Raw genomic sequence first — 17,397 nt, forward strand, 5'->3', positions numbered from 1 at the left:
GAAAGGGCAGACGGCACAGATGTATTCAAAGAGGGAGAAGGCGTGAAAGGGAATGGGCGAACCCCATATTTATGGTGAAGACACTTCACGATTAAACGCAGGCAGCAGACAAAAACAGAGACAAATAACAACGAGAAAGGGTAAGTGAGAGGATGGATGGTTCGTTCTGTGCTGAGATGCCCAGTAACCGTCTGAAGCAATGTTTAGCTAAGACAGTAGAATTGAACACAAAACTCAAAACATTTATTTAGGTAGAATTTGTGCGCTAATATGAGATAGTTGCTGGGTAGTTGATGGAGTATTTTCGATTGGATTCAAAGGCATGAGAAAATAATGGTGTTTATTATTATAGTAAATAGCTTGGAGAAGTTTGAAATAAGCTCACTTAGCGATAGGGAAGTGATAGCAGTGTGGATGGACGTGATAGGTTATTAAGATAGCTTCATGGACATCTAGAGTGAATGAATCGTTGCAAATAAACGCATCTTAGTATACTCCGTGTTCGACAATATTACATATACAGCGCTCCCCTAAAGATACAATCATAATGAATTATTAGATGGATATTAGCATAATGCTTATGAAATCTTGGATAAGTTGAAGACAAAAATGTCAAGTCTTTTCATTGCGTTTTTATATAAATGTATATTGAAGCTGTGTCAATATGTGCCCGGATAGCATAAAATAGTCATAAGTAAGTTTTCTGTGGGGAGCAAAAAATTACTTATTCATATCATCTTTCACAAACAGTAGTTCGAGCATTTTTTTCCAGTTACAGTTAAAAAACCTAGGTATCTTAAGTATATATCAATATCAAATAAGTACTTGTCTATAGTGACGAATAAGTTTGAATCATTTATCTACAGGAAACATATCAAATTTGTGATGGTACGATTGACAGTCTAAGTGGCTCTTTACTTTCTAGCAAGATTGTTTGGAACCCTTATGTGAGCTATGTCACACATTATGATACATGCTACCAGATCGTTTAGACAAAACGACGTTTCCTGTTCGCCAAATTATCGGCCATTGCCGTTCAAGGCAACGATATTTCAACTCGACACAAAATGGGGGTCGCTTTTCAGGTATGGTGTTCTGTTTAGTTTGTCTGCTGGTCCCGTACCACAGCCCCGAAACCGATCAATACGACTACGAAAGCCGACGAACTGATAAATGCGTTGAGTAAATTTAAAATAAATCACACAGAACGAAAGACTAAATTTACGCTTAGTCAAAAACGTGGATGTCTGCTGAAAGTGATTCTCTGAACAGATCCCATTCCGTTCAACTCGAGCACGCAAATCCTCAATTTACCGAGAATTCAGCTCTTTTCATGAGTCTTACAACAACCCTGCCACAGTCCGTGCATGTTATCAGGGCAATTTTCCAACCAAAAACTACTTCTGTCTTCTTACATAGAAGTGAATAAGCTTTTTCAAAGCACACCGGATTGTACTGTTTCCATAAGGGTCAGTGGGGTGCATTAAGAAGCTCATGGAGGACTCTAATGGTCCGTTGTTGAAACACGAGCCCAATTAGACCGAAACTCATAACCTGCGCTCATCCAATTATTAGCTAAATGCTATTCTATCCAAATGGCGTTGTCTCTCCTATAAAATTTCGTAGTAAATGTCTGATATATATAATGTTGTTGCAGCTTTTGGAAAACCGTTTATTCAGTTGTGTAATATTATAAAGTTTATCGAAAATTACGAATTAATTTTTTTTTAGCGACATTATAACGAGTCTAAATAGTTTACTAGATGGGGTTCATGTTGACAGTGCAGAGCAGCTGCAAAGAGGAGACCAAAGAAGTTTCAAGTTGATACTTTCAATTTCAAACTTATTGCTCATATCAGCTCTTATTAGCCTTCTTTCCGAGGCGTATGCCGTCTCTGTACATTTGGAACAATTACGCCTGCTTTACCGATGTGCATTTTAAAACGACTATTACGTGAGACATTTAAACTCGGACAAACTTCGATGGAGTGATTTTCGTAGCGAGTATTTGTTCATTCGCCGTTGTTAGTACCCGAAAAACGCTATTTATTAGACCTATATAACAAATTCTGCATAGTAAAAAATCGCAATGACATCACCAAGATTAAAGTTTTCTTTTAGTCCGAAATCTAGGGCCTGCTTTTCATGCGGCACTTAAGTCATCTGAAGAAGATTTCTGTGAGATGGACCAGAAGGTCGTCAACAGATTTTAGTTGACGGCTCAGGAATTCGTCGTAACGGTTTTTAAAGTCATGTTACACGCACCTGGATTTCTTACGAAGAAATTAAAGGTTTTTTTGGAAAACAAAATGTACTCTTTCAACTCGGACATTCAAGTAAGCGATAACAGTCCCCAAAAAGTCTGAAAATGCGCTGAAAACTTTCTGCGCATTTTCAGACCTTTGGGCTTTTGGCCCGTTCCGAACTTCCATTTTTGGTACTTTTTACCTGTTATAAGCCTAAAATTCAATTCCATTGGTATTTCTGTTTGAAGCGTGTTAAAACAATAGTAACGAATTCAGCCAACGAACAGTTTGACGCACAGTTACGATTAAAGCAATATTTGTAAATTAAGGGAGGAATATTGTTCTGAATTAGGGAAATAATCACGGTGAATGATGTTTATGTTGAATATACATAAATGTCAGAAATGACAGTTCTATTACACAGAACAAATTTCGTTCTCTTTTGGTTTAGATATAGCTTTAGGAAGGAGTTAGAAAAAATTTAGATTTAGAAACGCCACCCTGCCTATACAGAAAAACGCCATGATATATGAGATTAATACTACTGGGCCATTGCGAGTAAAGGAACACTAATAGTAATTTCCCATGCTACCAAATTTCCCAATCTTTGGGTGCGCAAAGTCAGACATTACTGTAATTCGAGCTTCTGGGTTCTTTCCTTTGACCAAAGTTTAGAAGGTCGGGCCATATGGGAGAAATATTTTTCCGCATTTCATCGTAGTTCTGTTGCACTATAAAAAAACAAAACAACAAGCTCGTTTTTCCAACACGGTTTCGCCGGTCCGAAAGTTGCATTTTTAGAAGTAAACTAAAAGCTGAACAAATGTTATGGAAAGTCCCTATGAGTCAAATCACACGATTACTAGCCAGGGGGAGGTAAGGCTGATACGCAGCCCCAGAGCACAACTCAAGTTAATAGGAATGTGTATATAGGAGTATATATCAGGTAAAGCTAAGACATCACATTGTTGTACTCGTTGTACTGCATATCGTTTTTTAAAGAAAAACTGATCTTTATCCGTAGACAACATTACAATTCTACTGTAAATTTATTTTAGTACAAATATAAATAAACCAATTTTGTTATCGTAATTGATTATTGATTGACGAATTTGATATCGTGTTCAGATACCTCTATTATTTATATTACCTCTATTTATTCTATGCCCCTTAAAACATGAATTCGTCAATGAAGGTAACCTACACATATTACTCTTTATAATCCAATACGTCTAAATGTTGATTTTACACATTAGGTTAGTCTTGGAATGAAAAACTGTTGACAAGCGAAATAGAGTAACCAGAATATAAGCGAATTTCTCTGGACTCCTGTTGGACCGCTAGCACATCAATGACATGTAGCTATAAGCCTATTTCAAAAATTTTGATTACTGTTTATGAAATATAGAAATAATATGTTGCCATAATAAAGATACAATATCGATTTCTTTTCTTTTTTATGAGTTGTATACCTTTATTTATATAGTTTTTTTATTTTCTAATTAAAAAAAGATTGCATCCTATCTACATGAAAATGACAATTACCATCTCGTTATAGAAGTACTACCCACAGGCACAGCGCGTGGCCGTATGCAGCTTGACATATATAATGCCCCAGTGAAATTCTATATGCTGTACATGACGTAGCGCTCTTCTAATTCCTTGGCAAACATTCTTAGCTTCGTGTCAGGCTCCAGCGGCGGATCATAATACCATTTCGGTGGTTGTCCTTCTTCTAAACGAACATATACGTGAGCGTACCTGAAACGCGGATATAAGGATAGCATGTATAGCACTAAATTTATTATAACTGGTAATAATTAGGTTAGCAGGAATTGAAAGGTATGCAATAGGAATTGGTGAATCGTTACCAAGGGACGACACACAGATCTCATAGATAATACGAATCGTTCTTATAAGTTACAATGTCCAGTTGCTTTATATAAAGCTGAAACAAATGTGAGCAACTGGATGAAGTTCTTGATTCCACTCTGAAACAAATTTCTAGACTTTTGGAAAATAGTTACATGGTCCCAGACGAGAGCACCAAGGTGTGCACCAGGATCGCGAGCTTCACTTTGAGTTAACAAGCCACATTGAGCGAAAAACCTGAATCCAAATGCAACAACCTGATCGACTTATCATTGTTTTAAATTTTTCCTCTAAAATTTCCTTAATCAAGCATTGTTTCATACAGCTAATTTCTCTCAGCACAGGATGAATATGTCGGCTCCCGGTTTCGAACCTGTACCGCCACGTATGGCTATGTTCATTTAACAACATAAGGACACCTTCATGTGCCATTTAGTGTACACTGTATAACAAATAAAGTTATTACATACGCTAAAAATGTCAAGAGAACACCTTAAGCCCAACTTAAGCAAAACCCGTCTTTCTTGTCGGTTCAATTTTGCTTAGAATTGCGCATGTAAAGGCTGCATGTTCAACAAATATACCTTTATTTTAATCAATTATTTTCTGTTTTATCGAATTTGTCTGAAATAACAGACTGGTGACAACATGCTATTAATATATATATATATATTTGCCTTAATGTGATTTTACCACTTGAATCATGTGTCGTCACTCTCATTAGACACGGCACTCTAGATTACTAAAACCGATAGAAAATCTCGTTCTGTCAAAATCGAGATATCTTTGTGGTGGTGGGGCAAGCCAAGTCGTTTTTCTGAACGAACTTTGTCTCGAAAATCACTTCAGAAAGCACTGGCTTACTTTCATGGTAAGGTCCATCTGAGGTCCGCACCAAGATGATTTTGCTCACCCACAGACATGTTGGGATAATTAAGACGTAAGACGTTGCCCCTTTCTAATGAGTTTTTTAGTAATTTTAGTCTTAGTTACTTTGTGGTATTTTCACAGTGCTGTGTAAGCAGTTTGTCCAGATCTTTTTGAAGCTCCATAGAGACTGCTAATCGATACACGAGCTAGTTGTGAATAGGGAAAAAATCTTGTAATCACGAATTTAGCGCAGTTGGCGCAAGGACCTTCAAACCTGCTTTCGAGTCCTACCGTTGCTATCAATTACACTATTACATAATAAAACTTTCGTTACAGATATATACATACTTATGAATTTTTATTTTTTGTTACCAGTAAGCTTACCTGTGTTCAATGATGCCAAATCTAGCCCGCCCATGCTTTCTAAGTCCTTTAATTGTTTGCCCTTTCGTTGCAAATGCCTCGGCCACCCAGAGGTTTGAGCGAAATTCGATGTTATGCTTCTTCACGGCCAAATCCTGTGCCTCCTCTAAAACCTCTTTAAGAATCTTTGCTCCTTTGCGGTTATCAAACTCCATCTGAGCAATTGCATCGTCGATTGACAGTCCACGGATCTTCCATGTGATCGGAAGGAATTTTTTTACGCTATAATGATTCTGTGCGCGGTAATGACAGACGTAAGGATTTACCTGCAAGACAAAAAAATAAACAGACGTATGCTTTCAACATACCGACTCATGGTTTTTCTTCGTGACATAACATTTACAATGCACTAATAATAGTAATTAAACCTTCTCTCGAAACCAGCATTTCCAGTAACTTTTTCATTTGTACCACTATACCATACAGTGAGGGTAAGCAAAGCTCGAAGAACTACATGTTCCTGTATGTCACAAAAGACTCTGTTGGTAAGATAGTTTTTTTTAATCACAAAATGAACAACTGAGACTTACTGCCTCCTCTGGCGAATGGATAATTGTATTCCTTTCCTCCCAACTTCTGCATTTCGGCATCTCATATGCGTTTGCAGAGACGGGGTGTGAGGTATAAAAGCCTCGCGCGATCGCCTGCAATCCACGTACGGGTCGCGCGAACATCGTTCCGCTGAAACGGGCATTGGGAATAATGGTTTTGTTTGGTTTGAGGAAAATTATTAATGCACACCAAATACGTGCTTAGTTAAAGCTAGTAAAGTATAACCATGTTCGCACGTAGCTGAAATTATTTTTTTGAGCGTACTGCAAGGAGAAAGAAATGATTGGATGTAATGCACCTATACCCGTTGTGTATTATGTTTTTTGAATAAAGAACGCCCTATAGAGAGCAGTAATAGGCATTTTCTATTGGACGGTACCGAATATAGCTTGGGTCGTTATTATTCGTGTTTATTATTTAAAATACATTCGACATAGTCTGGCTGGGCTATGACAATTACTCATACAAACCAAAAACGGCTACAAATTGAGTAATACAATCATAAAACGATATAATGATTGTATGTAGATATTCGGTGAAAACTAAAAACGTACGTGACAAAATTAGTGAAACATGCAGGTTTCACGCAGGTTGCAGCACGGTAGTGCCTTTCCAATCAACTTACAATCTTTTAGGATTTTCTTATTGATTATAGTTTATTATTGGTTTTAATTTAACAAGCTTGAACAACATTCCTTGATTTGTGACGTCATTTCGATGTTGTGGATGCGCATATTATACTTCGCGCGGTTAAGCGCGCAATTCAAGTTCCTCATTGGTCACGTTGACCAACATGTTGAAATAAATGCAACTTTATACTCTTCGGTCATTTAATAGAGTTGTTCTTTGAAATTAAATTAAAGGATATAATCTACATCCAATAATGATAGAATTGGCATAGTTATCACAGATAACTCCATTCGATCAAATGGGCCTTTCGCCATATTATTTTGCGTTTGAGTAGTGCCTACTTAGATTAACATACTAACTACTTAAGACATCTACATATCATGTATCCATGGTGAGACTGTTGGTCGTAATAGCAGTTTGCTATATCTATGCCATTTGTCCTTCGTGTAGCAAAAGCATTAATTAACTTCACTGTCCTCGTACCTATTATTCCATTCAAATTAGAGCCTTCTTTTAACAGTGTAAAAACCGTATTACCGCGTTTCGATCACCCACACCTTGCAAATGTACAGTATTCCAGATAGCGAGCACCACATTTACTAACTTATCAATTCGATAAGTTTTGTAAGCGCGAAAAACACCGTGCCGGGAACATACTCACATGCGGTCGCTCAGGGACTGCTCGATGATTGTTTACATGGCCGCCATTAAAGCCGCCGAACCCTGGAAAACCCGTTTGGAGGAACACTTCTATGATCAATCAGCGACCATCAAGAAATTCTTTATGCTTTCTACTGTTTAGTAAATAGTATGAATTTTGGCAAGCGACTGGTTCCGTCTGTTGTTGGTTAGAGGCTTTTCAGGCAGAAATTTGCACCATTTTTTGTGATCATCTCTTTGAATAACTTTTCGGAGAGAGCCGTCAGAGCTGGCTGGCTCGCCGCTTTATTGAACTGCAAGTCAGTCGCATCGTAGCTTAGGAATACCCGGGGCTATCTGGCCCACCTAATAAAGACGAAGTATACAAATTGTATTCTGGATGAAAAATTGTGTATAAGAAAATTGTGTTTCCCTATGGTAATCGTGAAGTTTATGGTGCCAAATCAATGTGTTGATAATCAGAATGCCTCCATCGGGTCGGTGTCCTATATGTTTTTTCTAATCTACGTCATGTGTATAGCAGAGTATTTGTGGCAGGGTTGTATTCCTAGTAACCATCGTACTCATATGATAGTCGCAGCAGTTAAAATCAGCCTTTTCTATAAAAGCTACCAAATAAAAGATCGAATCATCGAAGAGATCCCCAGCTAGTATACCTGTATTATCACAGCTGAGCTTTTGTCAGGAATTCTTTTCACCGGTTTCCTGTCTTTACCTCTAAGAGACCACCTAATTTCGTAAAGCACTATTTGCAATAAGATCGGCTAATGAAACGTACACGTGAATGATGCTCAGCCATTGACTGAAGACGGATCCAAAAAAATCCAGAGAAACAGCGCTAAGCTTTTCTGTGTACTTTTTTCTAAATTTTGATCGTTAATTAGAACATGTGTCAATATGGTACTTTCAGTTGACTATCAACAGGCACCACAAGATAACCAGGAGATGACCGACAGAGGGATGGTACGTCACTGTAGTTAATAAAATGTACACATTTCTAAGGCATTCTGATATAATTGGTGACAGTTAACAACGCAAATAGATATTATGAGATAGATAAGAGTTAAAAGCTCCGAGTGTTTATTTCTTTTCAAACATTTAAAATGGTCAGAAGAGATAGAGATATGTCTGGGTCATCGAGCCGAGTTGAAAGCATCTAATGATCTTAATAGTGGCACAGTCGAACACGTTGTAAGAAGCATAATCATTCTGTGGGGTGTTGCTTCGAGCGACTTCGTTTTTTTGACTTAAAATCTAAATTATTAACTGCGTGTATTTTATGTGCGTCAAACAGAAGCGCTCCTTGGCGCCCGGCACCCTGCCGAAGCAGCCCAAGAAGCCGCGCCTCATCAAACTGGATCCGCGGTCGAGCCCGCTCCAGTATCTCAACACGATTCGTCCTGGACTTAACTTCAAAATCGAACGTACAGGTGATTCACATTTTTTGCTGTGAGAACATCCACCAGACATTGTATAGTTTGCTACGATTTGAGATAGGCATAACATTTAACAGAACAGAATCCATAATGCTAATGTGTATCTAAATTAATAATTCGTTGTACGAATATGACAAATGTATAGTTTTCCCTTGATATAATCATTTTTATGTTTGTAAAGAAATCTCTAACGCATGCTCACGACACCTTTGACTCTGAGGGAGTTTCAATTGCTTTTTCCATGAGTTAGAGCTGTAACTAAAAGTATCTTAACAAAAAGAAAATTCGTTTTTCATTGTCTAGCTTTTGTTTTTTTTTTCGTTACAACCTATCCTTCCGACAAGAAGGCGGGCCTGCGCATGAGCCAAGGTTTTCCGTCAGCGTCGTTGTGGATGGGCGTACGTACTCAGGCCTGGGAAAAAGTAAACAGCACGCAAAACAGTTCGCAGCCGTCGAGGCGCTCAAGGTAAGACTTTTGCGATGGTTTCTAAGCCCGAGAGTTAATGTGGGTCTGTAAGAAAATATTATGTTATTCGAAAATCATTCCTGTTTCATATTATCACAGCCTTTTTTTTTTTTTATATATATATACATAAATTGTACCGTGCACCCCTTCGACAACTTTTTTTTTCGAAATTTAAGGTGCCTCTCTTCGTATGGAAACAACATTTCCTAGATCTGTCAAGCATAAACATTTAGACTAACTGGAATATTTTTATTACAATCTTACTTCTGCCTGAATATTTTATGCCAACTGTTATATGCGTCCATGTTGCAAATAAACAATCAGGTAGTTACTGCGTTTCTCACGAAGGTGATTTTTTCTTGGTTGCAAATGTTCGCACTTGGGCCATAGTTGATACTGAACGATTCCAGCCTCCAGTATATCGAAGATGCTCCCAGGGGCCCGGGAGGTATTGTTATGCCGGAGCCTGCTCCCCCTGAGAAGCCCGTTGCGCCTGCACCTCCACCGGCACAAACCGCCCCGGTGAGTGTTTACGATTTGGATAGTTTCTTTAGCATAGTTTTAATAATCTCGCCGTTGTGTATTTTCTAGCTAAGGCCGACTAATTTACCCAATGAATTAATAGTCGTTAAGAACTGTTCAGTAGCAATGAATTAACTGAAGGCTACTGCGTAATGAATTCTCTAGTTTCCAATGCAGATCACTTCATAGAAGGACGTTTCACAAAATCGCTTGTGTTCAGGCGGAAGAACTTAGCATGAGCATAGCAGCAAAATATATGAATAACACGTACTCAATTTTGAGTGGAGACCAATTACTGTTTGCACATTAAACAGTTTTTGTCGAATTTGTCGTTTCATTGTCACTGGCACCGGAGTGAAGCTATTAATACCATCTCACACGTTTTCGATCATAAAAAAAACATTAAAGGTTCTTGGCTCTAACTCTTCTGATTAGATCTATTACACAATACTTCTACACAGTGTTCATATCAAGCCGACCGTGCTATTTTATACCTTAATAATTACGTATCGGTCAGCTGGATCCGTAGGTGACAATTCGCACCTTCTATTTTTACTAATCTGCTCATAATTGTCCGAAGGATACGCAAAATCCCGCTCCTTCAACCCAGGCCGTGCCAAGTGCCATTTCAATAGCTGGTAAAACCCCGGTACAAATACTAAACGAAATGGATACAAGTGCCGTGTACGAATGTATCGCAGAAGATCCCGTAAATCTCCCCAGAAGGTAAATATATTTTACTAACGAAACGACGAACGCTATTCTTGATGTTGAACTCAGCTTGTAGTTGGTTATGCCATGATAACGTGCGACTCGAGTGTGAACATAATGTAAATAGCTTTTAACAGCTGGTTACAAGATGATTTGATTCCGTTTACCTAGGTCGCCTGTTTCTTTTGGACTCGTGGGTCCAGTGGAGACATCTATATAGATAGATAGATAACAGGTGTATATAAATAGCATAGAACATATGAATTCATCATGCACTTGTTCACCGTAGTTTCAAGATAAAACATAAGTAAAAATAACCAGGAATGGCTACAGATAAACTAATAAATCTGCTTGACGATTTGAACGTTTTTAAGAAGTCTCCCCTATGGTTCCATGTTAATATAAATGCTAATCTATTTATCCATATTAATGCTCTAATGAATTATCCGCTGATGGGCTGCAAGCATAACTGACTGTCCAGTCCATTACATTCATGATTTCTTTTCAATCGTAGGTTCACAATGACAGTTACCGTAAAAGGAGTTACTTATCGGGCTTTCGGTGCAAACAAGAAGCAGGCAAAGCATGCCTGTGCACGATCCGCCCTTATCGCTATGGGGACACCTATTGCAGGTAACCAACGGTCTAATCTCGTCTCTCGTCCATGTACCTATGTCATATGAGATGAATAAAAAGAAACTGCTTCCCTTAAATGCGCCTTGCTGTCCTGTGTCTCGCGTAACAGATTCAGAGTCATTGGCGGAGGACGCTCTTGCAGATATCCAAGGCACAATACCGCGACACCAGGCTAATCAAAACCTGTCGGACAGGATTGGGACAAAAATGTTGGATAAGTTTGAAGAAGTGATGCGCAACAGGCCCGATAAGAAGCCGTGGAAGGTTCTCGCCGGTAAGTCGCCCAATTGAGGGTACAATTCTTGCGTTTGTATTAATGAGCTATTCATACTGCTTTTGAATGAGAAACATCGGGGTTCGGTTAGCTATTGAACAACAATGGACAAACGTTTCATGTAGCCCAATTAATGCTGAAAAATCATCTCCTGAATGTATGTTTCTCATTCTTCGAAGTAGTGTACTAGTGATGTTTTATGAGACTCTTCAATTTCTCGATTGATTTCGTGTCCGTACTGGCCACCTTTCCGGCCAGTGCTTTAGTCGAATAATGGAAAAAAAGTTGAAAGACGCGGTTGTTCATGTGGTTGCTGTTAATTTTACGTTTGTGCGTCAGTATGTTGTCTGTCGCCGTGCATTAGCCCGTCTGTATGGATCAATATTCGATGCCTGAAGCAAATGGTTGTTGTTACCTTTAGTCGGCTTTGCCATGGCCGGGCGTGACCGATACGCTGAGCGAGCACGAAAACAGGGGAGTTTTCGTGCACGATTGTTTCTTGAGAGTATGGCGTATACTGTCAGCGGGCCTGGGCACTGCAGACCAGCTGGGAAATCAACGCCATGGCGATATTTTCGCAGGAACCGGGAGTCGCTTCCAGAACGGCTACGGCAATGGCGGCGGGGGCGGAGGCGGCGGCGGCCCGAGTGCTCGGGGTATGCTAGCAAATCAGAGGAGTGGTACTAACCAGTACCAAGCGACCTCGTACTACAAGATAACTTCATACTATCAGCAGCTGTCTCCGCAGAGGCAACCAACCCACCAGCAGCCACAGCACCAGCATGCTCCGTTTCGGCCAGTAGTCAAGAGAAATTCGGGCCCGTACGGTGGAAATTTTGTGCTAGCAGCTTCCAGTTTCAACGGTCCACAATCGAGGACGAACTGGCCAAATAGTAATAATAGCAGCAGCAGCAGCAATACCCCTGGCAATTACGTCGTCAACAGCAATGTCACCAAATACAACAGCATACCGCTCCAAGACCGAAATTCCGTCAGTGCTCAGACGAGATATCAGACATCAGGTGACTCTCGGAACGCCGGATATTACGCATACGAACATTATCGGGCCCGGGGAAGTGCAATTCAAGGGGCGGACTACTCGCCACAGTCGCAGATAGCTTCGGCTAAGTCGGGAGCTACGCTTCGTGGAGGCCATGGCAGTGGGGGCGGTAGTAATAAGGCAATGACGTTCGCTTCGCTTACCTCGCCGTCATCGCAGGGCCAGTGGGTTCCGAACTGGGCGGAGACAAGTGACACGACGAATTGGCAGTATCACAACGCGTACTATGGCAATGGCGAAGCCACGTCTGCGCATGACATGGCGCCGACGGCTAATTACACAGCGGGCTGGAACTACGGTGGTTATGGCGGCCAGGACGCTAGCACCTACAGTAATTATGGCTCGGCAATGGATTCTCCACAGATGGTGCTGGCCGGTACCCCGCAGGGGTACACACAAGGAGACGGTCGAAACATCAACGAATACAGCGCATGGGGTGCCCGCTATTAATGTGACCGTTTAGGCGCACTGTGTCAAGTGTCCGTAAACCTGTGTATAACCAAACAAGTAGGAGTGGAGACTAAAAGCATCAGCGATACGAAAGACGATAAGAACGAAGGTAGCCGGGTTCAGCAGAGATAGCTTTCACTCGTGTTAAAAAAATTAATAGAACAAGTAAATGAGGCTGGAAGGATATAATAGAGTAGTTTTGGAGGCTTGGGCGAAACTGTGCTCAATGATTAGTCGTACGGGGTACGTGTTGAATGACACTTCGCTTAGATCGACATTCATGTATTTTTAGGAATAGTTTAGCAAACACAGCAAGCAGATCACAAGAGACGCTAGCATAGATAGAATTCGAAATATGCAAAAGTTGATCATGAGCATCTGCTTTCGACCAGATCTTCCTGTTCCAACCTAGTGCGACAAGGACAACCAACGAAACAGTGCCGATGCGGAAACCGAATATGTCAGGATAACCTGTCAATGCAAATAATGATTAGACGAGCGCAATTTTTTTATAGCTCTAACAACACTACATACGGTACTAGCGAAGCTTTTCATGCCAACAGCCAGACAAAAGCATAACAGTGGTGAGGAGTGTATGGCGCAAGTGTACATACGTTTTATGAGTGTCCCAAATTGCGATTGTATACAATTCAATTACGTCGTTTCGAATAGAAGGTCAATGTGCTAAGAGAGAGGGATTCATTGTAGTTTGATAGTAATATGACGTACGAAGAAAGATGTTAGTAATGATACCTATATTGCGCGAATGTATTACCGTAAACTCGACTGCGCAGCATTTGCAATCATCGCGGATAAAAACGCGAATTGAGATTTATCCGAATTTCGCAGCTAATCGTGTTTGTCCACGCCTTTTGTGCTCTTCAGTGTCATAAAGTGCCTTGTAGAGATGAGGACGCAGAGATTTGTGGGCAGTGGCTCATTGTTTCACCACCCTGAAGTGGACTTCGCCGCCTTCATAGTCGCACATATTTACGTTTTCAAATTAATAGATCATATAAACTGTTTCGTTTTCATATATATATAAATTGAATTCCTATCTAAGAGCGCCATCCACTTCACCATTTTTTTGAATCTTCAAGTCACATCGGTTCCTTTATGTAGCACGTGCAGCATTCGTTCCTGCTGTTCCTGCAACTAATATTCAACTTCAACGAAGATATCATTTTCTTTTCCATACTAATAGGATACTCACAGTCCTTGCCTAATGGGAACCGAATTCTTTCGTCTTTATTCGTCTGTTCAATTGCTCGAGCAATCGCTTGTTTACAGTAATAGCACTACCCACAAGAAAAGCGTCCAAAGAATAACAATGGCAAACTGAATCCCGATATACACGCATCATTAATTTATATATAGTGAGCATATATACGTGGAGCCGTTCAACAATTAATTTTTCTTTACGTCAATCGTCTATTGTACGAATCTGGATACATGTAGTGAACTGTATTTAAGGTATAACTGACTAGAATTACGGTGTGTAAATGTGATGACACGAGAGCAATATTTGATAGCTAAGGTGAACTATGCTAAAACTGGAATTGCTATAAGATGGCAATAAAAAAATGACTCAAGAGCAAACAAAGAAGCAAAAAAAAAAAACGATGCAGTACTTCCGTGTTGGTGTCGATTCAATCCGTGCTATTATCTAGTGTTTCAGTCACAGCATTTCGTGCACATACGTGTATTAAATTGTTGTTCTTTTGAGAGTTAGTCTTATTTTCAGGATAACTCGGCCAGCAAAATGGCGTACTCGGAGCCTGTTGATCTGCCACCTTGGTACATTGCAATTACGGCCGCGATTAGAATTGGCTTGTAGTAACGTAAAAGTAGCTATTTCTATTAATTTTTTTTACATTAGGTGATAACATAGACTTACATAGTCGAAAGTGTGAAGTAGATTTTTCATCTGGTACCGTTAAATGTAAGAGATGTCTAGCCATTGTAAGGTAAAAGCGTAAGAGATTTAATTCTGAAACTGCTCAATCCTAACAATGTATTTCCTTCAATGAATACCTTATTAAAGCGAGATACATGATTTATGACCGAGTTTCTTTCGTATCGGTCCAAGACAGTATTCGAAGAGATATACAGAATAGGAGACGCTTGATGAAGCATAGCGGATGCTATTTTTCGCTAACTCGACGAAGATCTAGGACACTGGCGCTAAGTTGCATAATAATGGAAACAGCTCGATTCGGTGTTGCTAGAACCTGAATTGAAACGCCTTAATCGGTGATAAGAACTTATCCGGCCGCGTTAATTGCATTGTACAAGAGTTGATTTTGCCTACTCTTATTTATTCAATTCTGCCAAAATGTTGAGATTGAATGATTTACTGGGCAATCTTTTAACCTATCAAGCGTTTTTATTCGATGTCCCTAAATTATCAGACCATCACAAGGGATTTCGAACGCTAGCAAAAAATCGAATTGGCTCATCCATTGTTTAGTATGTATAGAACACTTCATTAATATCCAATTGTCCAAGTGATTTTATAAGAAGTCGTATTCGGGTTGCCAAGAGTTATAGGTGTTTTTGACCTTTCACGCCACCCAATATAGATTAACTGGCGACAGCTGCGAAAATGTAGGTAGCTGACCTAAATAGGTAGGAAACGCAATTGATAAAATTTTCATAACGTTTGGTTACCTCTTGTAGAGTATCATTGATTGTCTTCAAATCGGCTAACAAACGAAACTGACAACAGCTTGACCACTAGATATATTTGCAGTAACGATCATTAAGAAACAATATTAGAAAGTGACGGAAATAAGAAATTGGCAGCTGGCAGGTACAATATAATACTAAAAAATTTAGGGCAATCAGGCTATGGTGTAGGGGTTATAGAGTGGCAAACCAGCGGGCTAGGCAGCCAGCGGACTTCAAGTACGTCATTTTGCATCGAGTTATCCGCCGCCTACGACCGAATTTCAAAGTAAGTAGTGACTTCATTTTTATTTCAATGTAATTGATGCAGATAATTTTTTTTATTTTGTCACGAATAATAACTACCTTTTACAGCGAGAGTGCATTAGTAATATAAAGTTGCAATTGTTGTCAATCACTATCCTGTGCGGGTATCTATGATAACTAAACAATCTACAGGTAATTATAAGAGAAGCACTGTGTTTCATACAATAATTTTTGTTTCACCTATTTCTAATAATAACTAGAATACTGGTAAGATAGTGATACAATTGTAACAACAATAATATAATCATCGGTCTACAAGGTGCGCATTTTTATGGCGAAAAGCTTTGCACAGATAGAAAATCAGTAGACGAATTCATCATATCATTTACTTGTTGATATTAAATTAAAATTAATATAATTTTAATTAAGTAATGGTATATGCTAGCATATTATATAGGCATCTCATGTCCAATATTTGTAAATGTTAGTTGATTAAACGTGGATCATCTTTGGAAATTTATAAACATATGCCAGTGTGAATGTATGTTTAAGACTGTCTAAATTCACTAAGCGTCAATGGAACTAAGATTTTCGTTAATTAATTGATTAATTCGCTATTACAAACCAAATAATGTTCTAATGCTAATAAATGTTCTGCGTATTACGTTAACCATTACTTAAATTACCATTACCATTACAAAAAGAAGTAACGTAGTAGAACTAATTATTCCGATCCTCATTTTTCTGCGCAACTGACATACTTACTTGATTGACAAAACTTAGTTCCCACTAGATTAATATTGTTTTCGACTAAGTAAAATTATGAAGACTTCTCTTAACCTTCGTTATGGCTTGCGAGATATGTCGTTTCGCCCTGACATGTTCAACGTTTGGGGCCGAAAGCTAAAAGACATTTTAGGCCGAGATTCGCCAATGAATAAACCTAACCCACGACGCGCGCTATCCTTAAAGAGACTAAGCGGGCCTGTGCGGCCCATATGTATGGCCATGCGCATTTTGTTGAAACGGGCTACGTTGCTCGTTTCAGCAAGATGCGGATGCTTGATAAATTCCAAGTAATAACACGTCGTTTGTGGAAGAAAGATGTGGAAGATTGCATTTTGCCCAGATCTGGACCCCTTTATATTTCGTTGTCTTTGTTTTTACTAATGATTTAACAACAATGCTTATGTATATCGACAATGATATTTAGCAGTCTAAGCTGAAAGAGATCAATAGTGAATGCATGCGTTGAAAAATCAGACCAATTAAGAATTTTAGCAAGATTTTTAAGTAAGTCTAACTTTACAGTGTAGGTCTGTACGATGAAATTTCTCCGTTCGAAATGTATTTAATTCCTCTCATTTTATAATTAAATGGGGCGTTTTTTTCTGTGCTTGTGCATATGTTTCCGTATGACAAAAATCAGGTTTGGCGATGACGAGGATAAGCTGTCCTGATGCCGATCCGAACATCTTGTGTATTACAACAGGCACGAAATGCCTCAGCGGTAAATACCTTGCGATGGAGGGTTCCGCACTGTTCGATTGTCATGGGGAGATCCTCGCTCGACGATGCTTCAAATTTCTCCTTTACCAACAGCTTGATACGTACGCTGATCCGGGTGCCGTAAGTTCACTACGAATTTAGAACAC

General features: G+C 39.4%; 2 protein-coding genes across 10 annotated transcripts in view; one reads left to right on the forward strand and one right to left on the reverse strand.

Annotated features, from left to right (window-relative positions):
• Positions 1-17,397, forward strand: part of LOC111255009 (double-stranded RNA-specific editase 1-like) — a 23,065-nt gene continuing 5,668 nt past the window's right edge. For 2 of the 5 annotated variants that reach the window (XR_015317154.1, XM_086974957.1), the window contains exons 1-9: positions 1-140; positions 8,164-8,216; positions 8,548-8,683; positions 9,034-9,155; positions 9,546-9,677; positions 10,258-10,403; positions 10,903-11,021; positions 11,134-11,298; positions 17,172-17,371. Coding sequence is in view for 4 of the 5 variants with exons in the window: in XM_086974957.1 (XP_086831083.1) it covers positions 53-140; positions 8,164-8,216; positions 8,548-8,683; positions 9,034-9,155; positions 9,546-9,677; positions 10,258-10,403; positions 10,903-11,021; positions 11,134-11,298; positions 17,172-17,371 (1,161 nt within the window). In the remaining variant the exon portion in view is untranslated. Of the gene's footprint in view, positions 141-7,588; positions 7,730-8,163; positions 8,217-8,547; positions 8,684-9,033; positions 9,156-9,545; positions 9,678-10,257; positions 10,404-10,902; positions 11,022-11,133; positions 11,299-11,879; positions 14,869-17,171; positions 17,372-17,397 lie in introns of those variants that run through there. The other 3 variants (XM_086974958.1, XM_086974959.1, XM_022816606.2) reach the window with 3 other exon arrangements.
• On the reverse strand, positions 3,691-7,287 carry mRpL22 (mitochondrial ribosomal protein L22). Of its 5 annotated transcripts, none has more exons than XM_022816617.2 (4): positions 7,131-7,287; positions 5,942-6,092; positions 5,373-5,677; positions 3,691-4,007 (listed from the first exon to the last, which is right to left on the reverse strand). In XM_022816617.2, exons 1-4 carry the CDS (start codon positions 7,187-7,189, stop codon positions 3,872-3,874), a joined length of 651 nt encoding a protein of 216 aa, XP_022672352.1. In that variant the 5' UTR covers positions 7,190-7,287; the 3' UTR covers positions 3,691-3,871. The 5 variants fall into 5 exon arrangements, with proteins under 5 accessions (XP_022672352.1, XP_022672353.1, XP_022672354.1 ...); XM_022816618.2 differs by having other exon boundaries at positions 7,149-7,278; XM_022816619.2 differs by having other exon boundaries at positions 7,077-7,226.

The sequence above is a fragment of the Varroa destructor genome, unplaced genomic scaffold (genome assembly GCF_002443255.2).
Source record: "Varroa destructor unplaced genomic scaffold, Vdes_3.0 BEIS01000007.1, whole genome shotgun sequence".
Lineage (NCBI taxonomy): Eukaryota > Metazoa > Arthropoda > Arachnida > Mesostigmata > Varroidae > Varroa > Varroa destructor.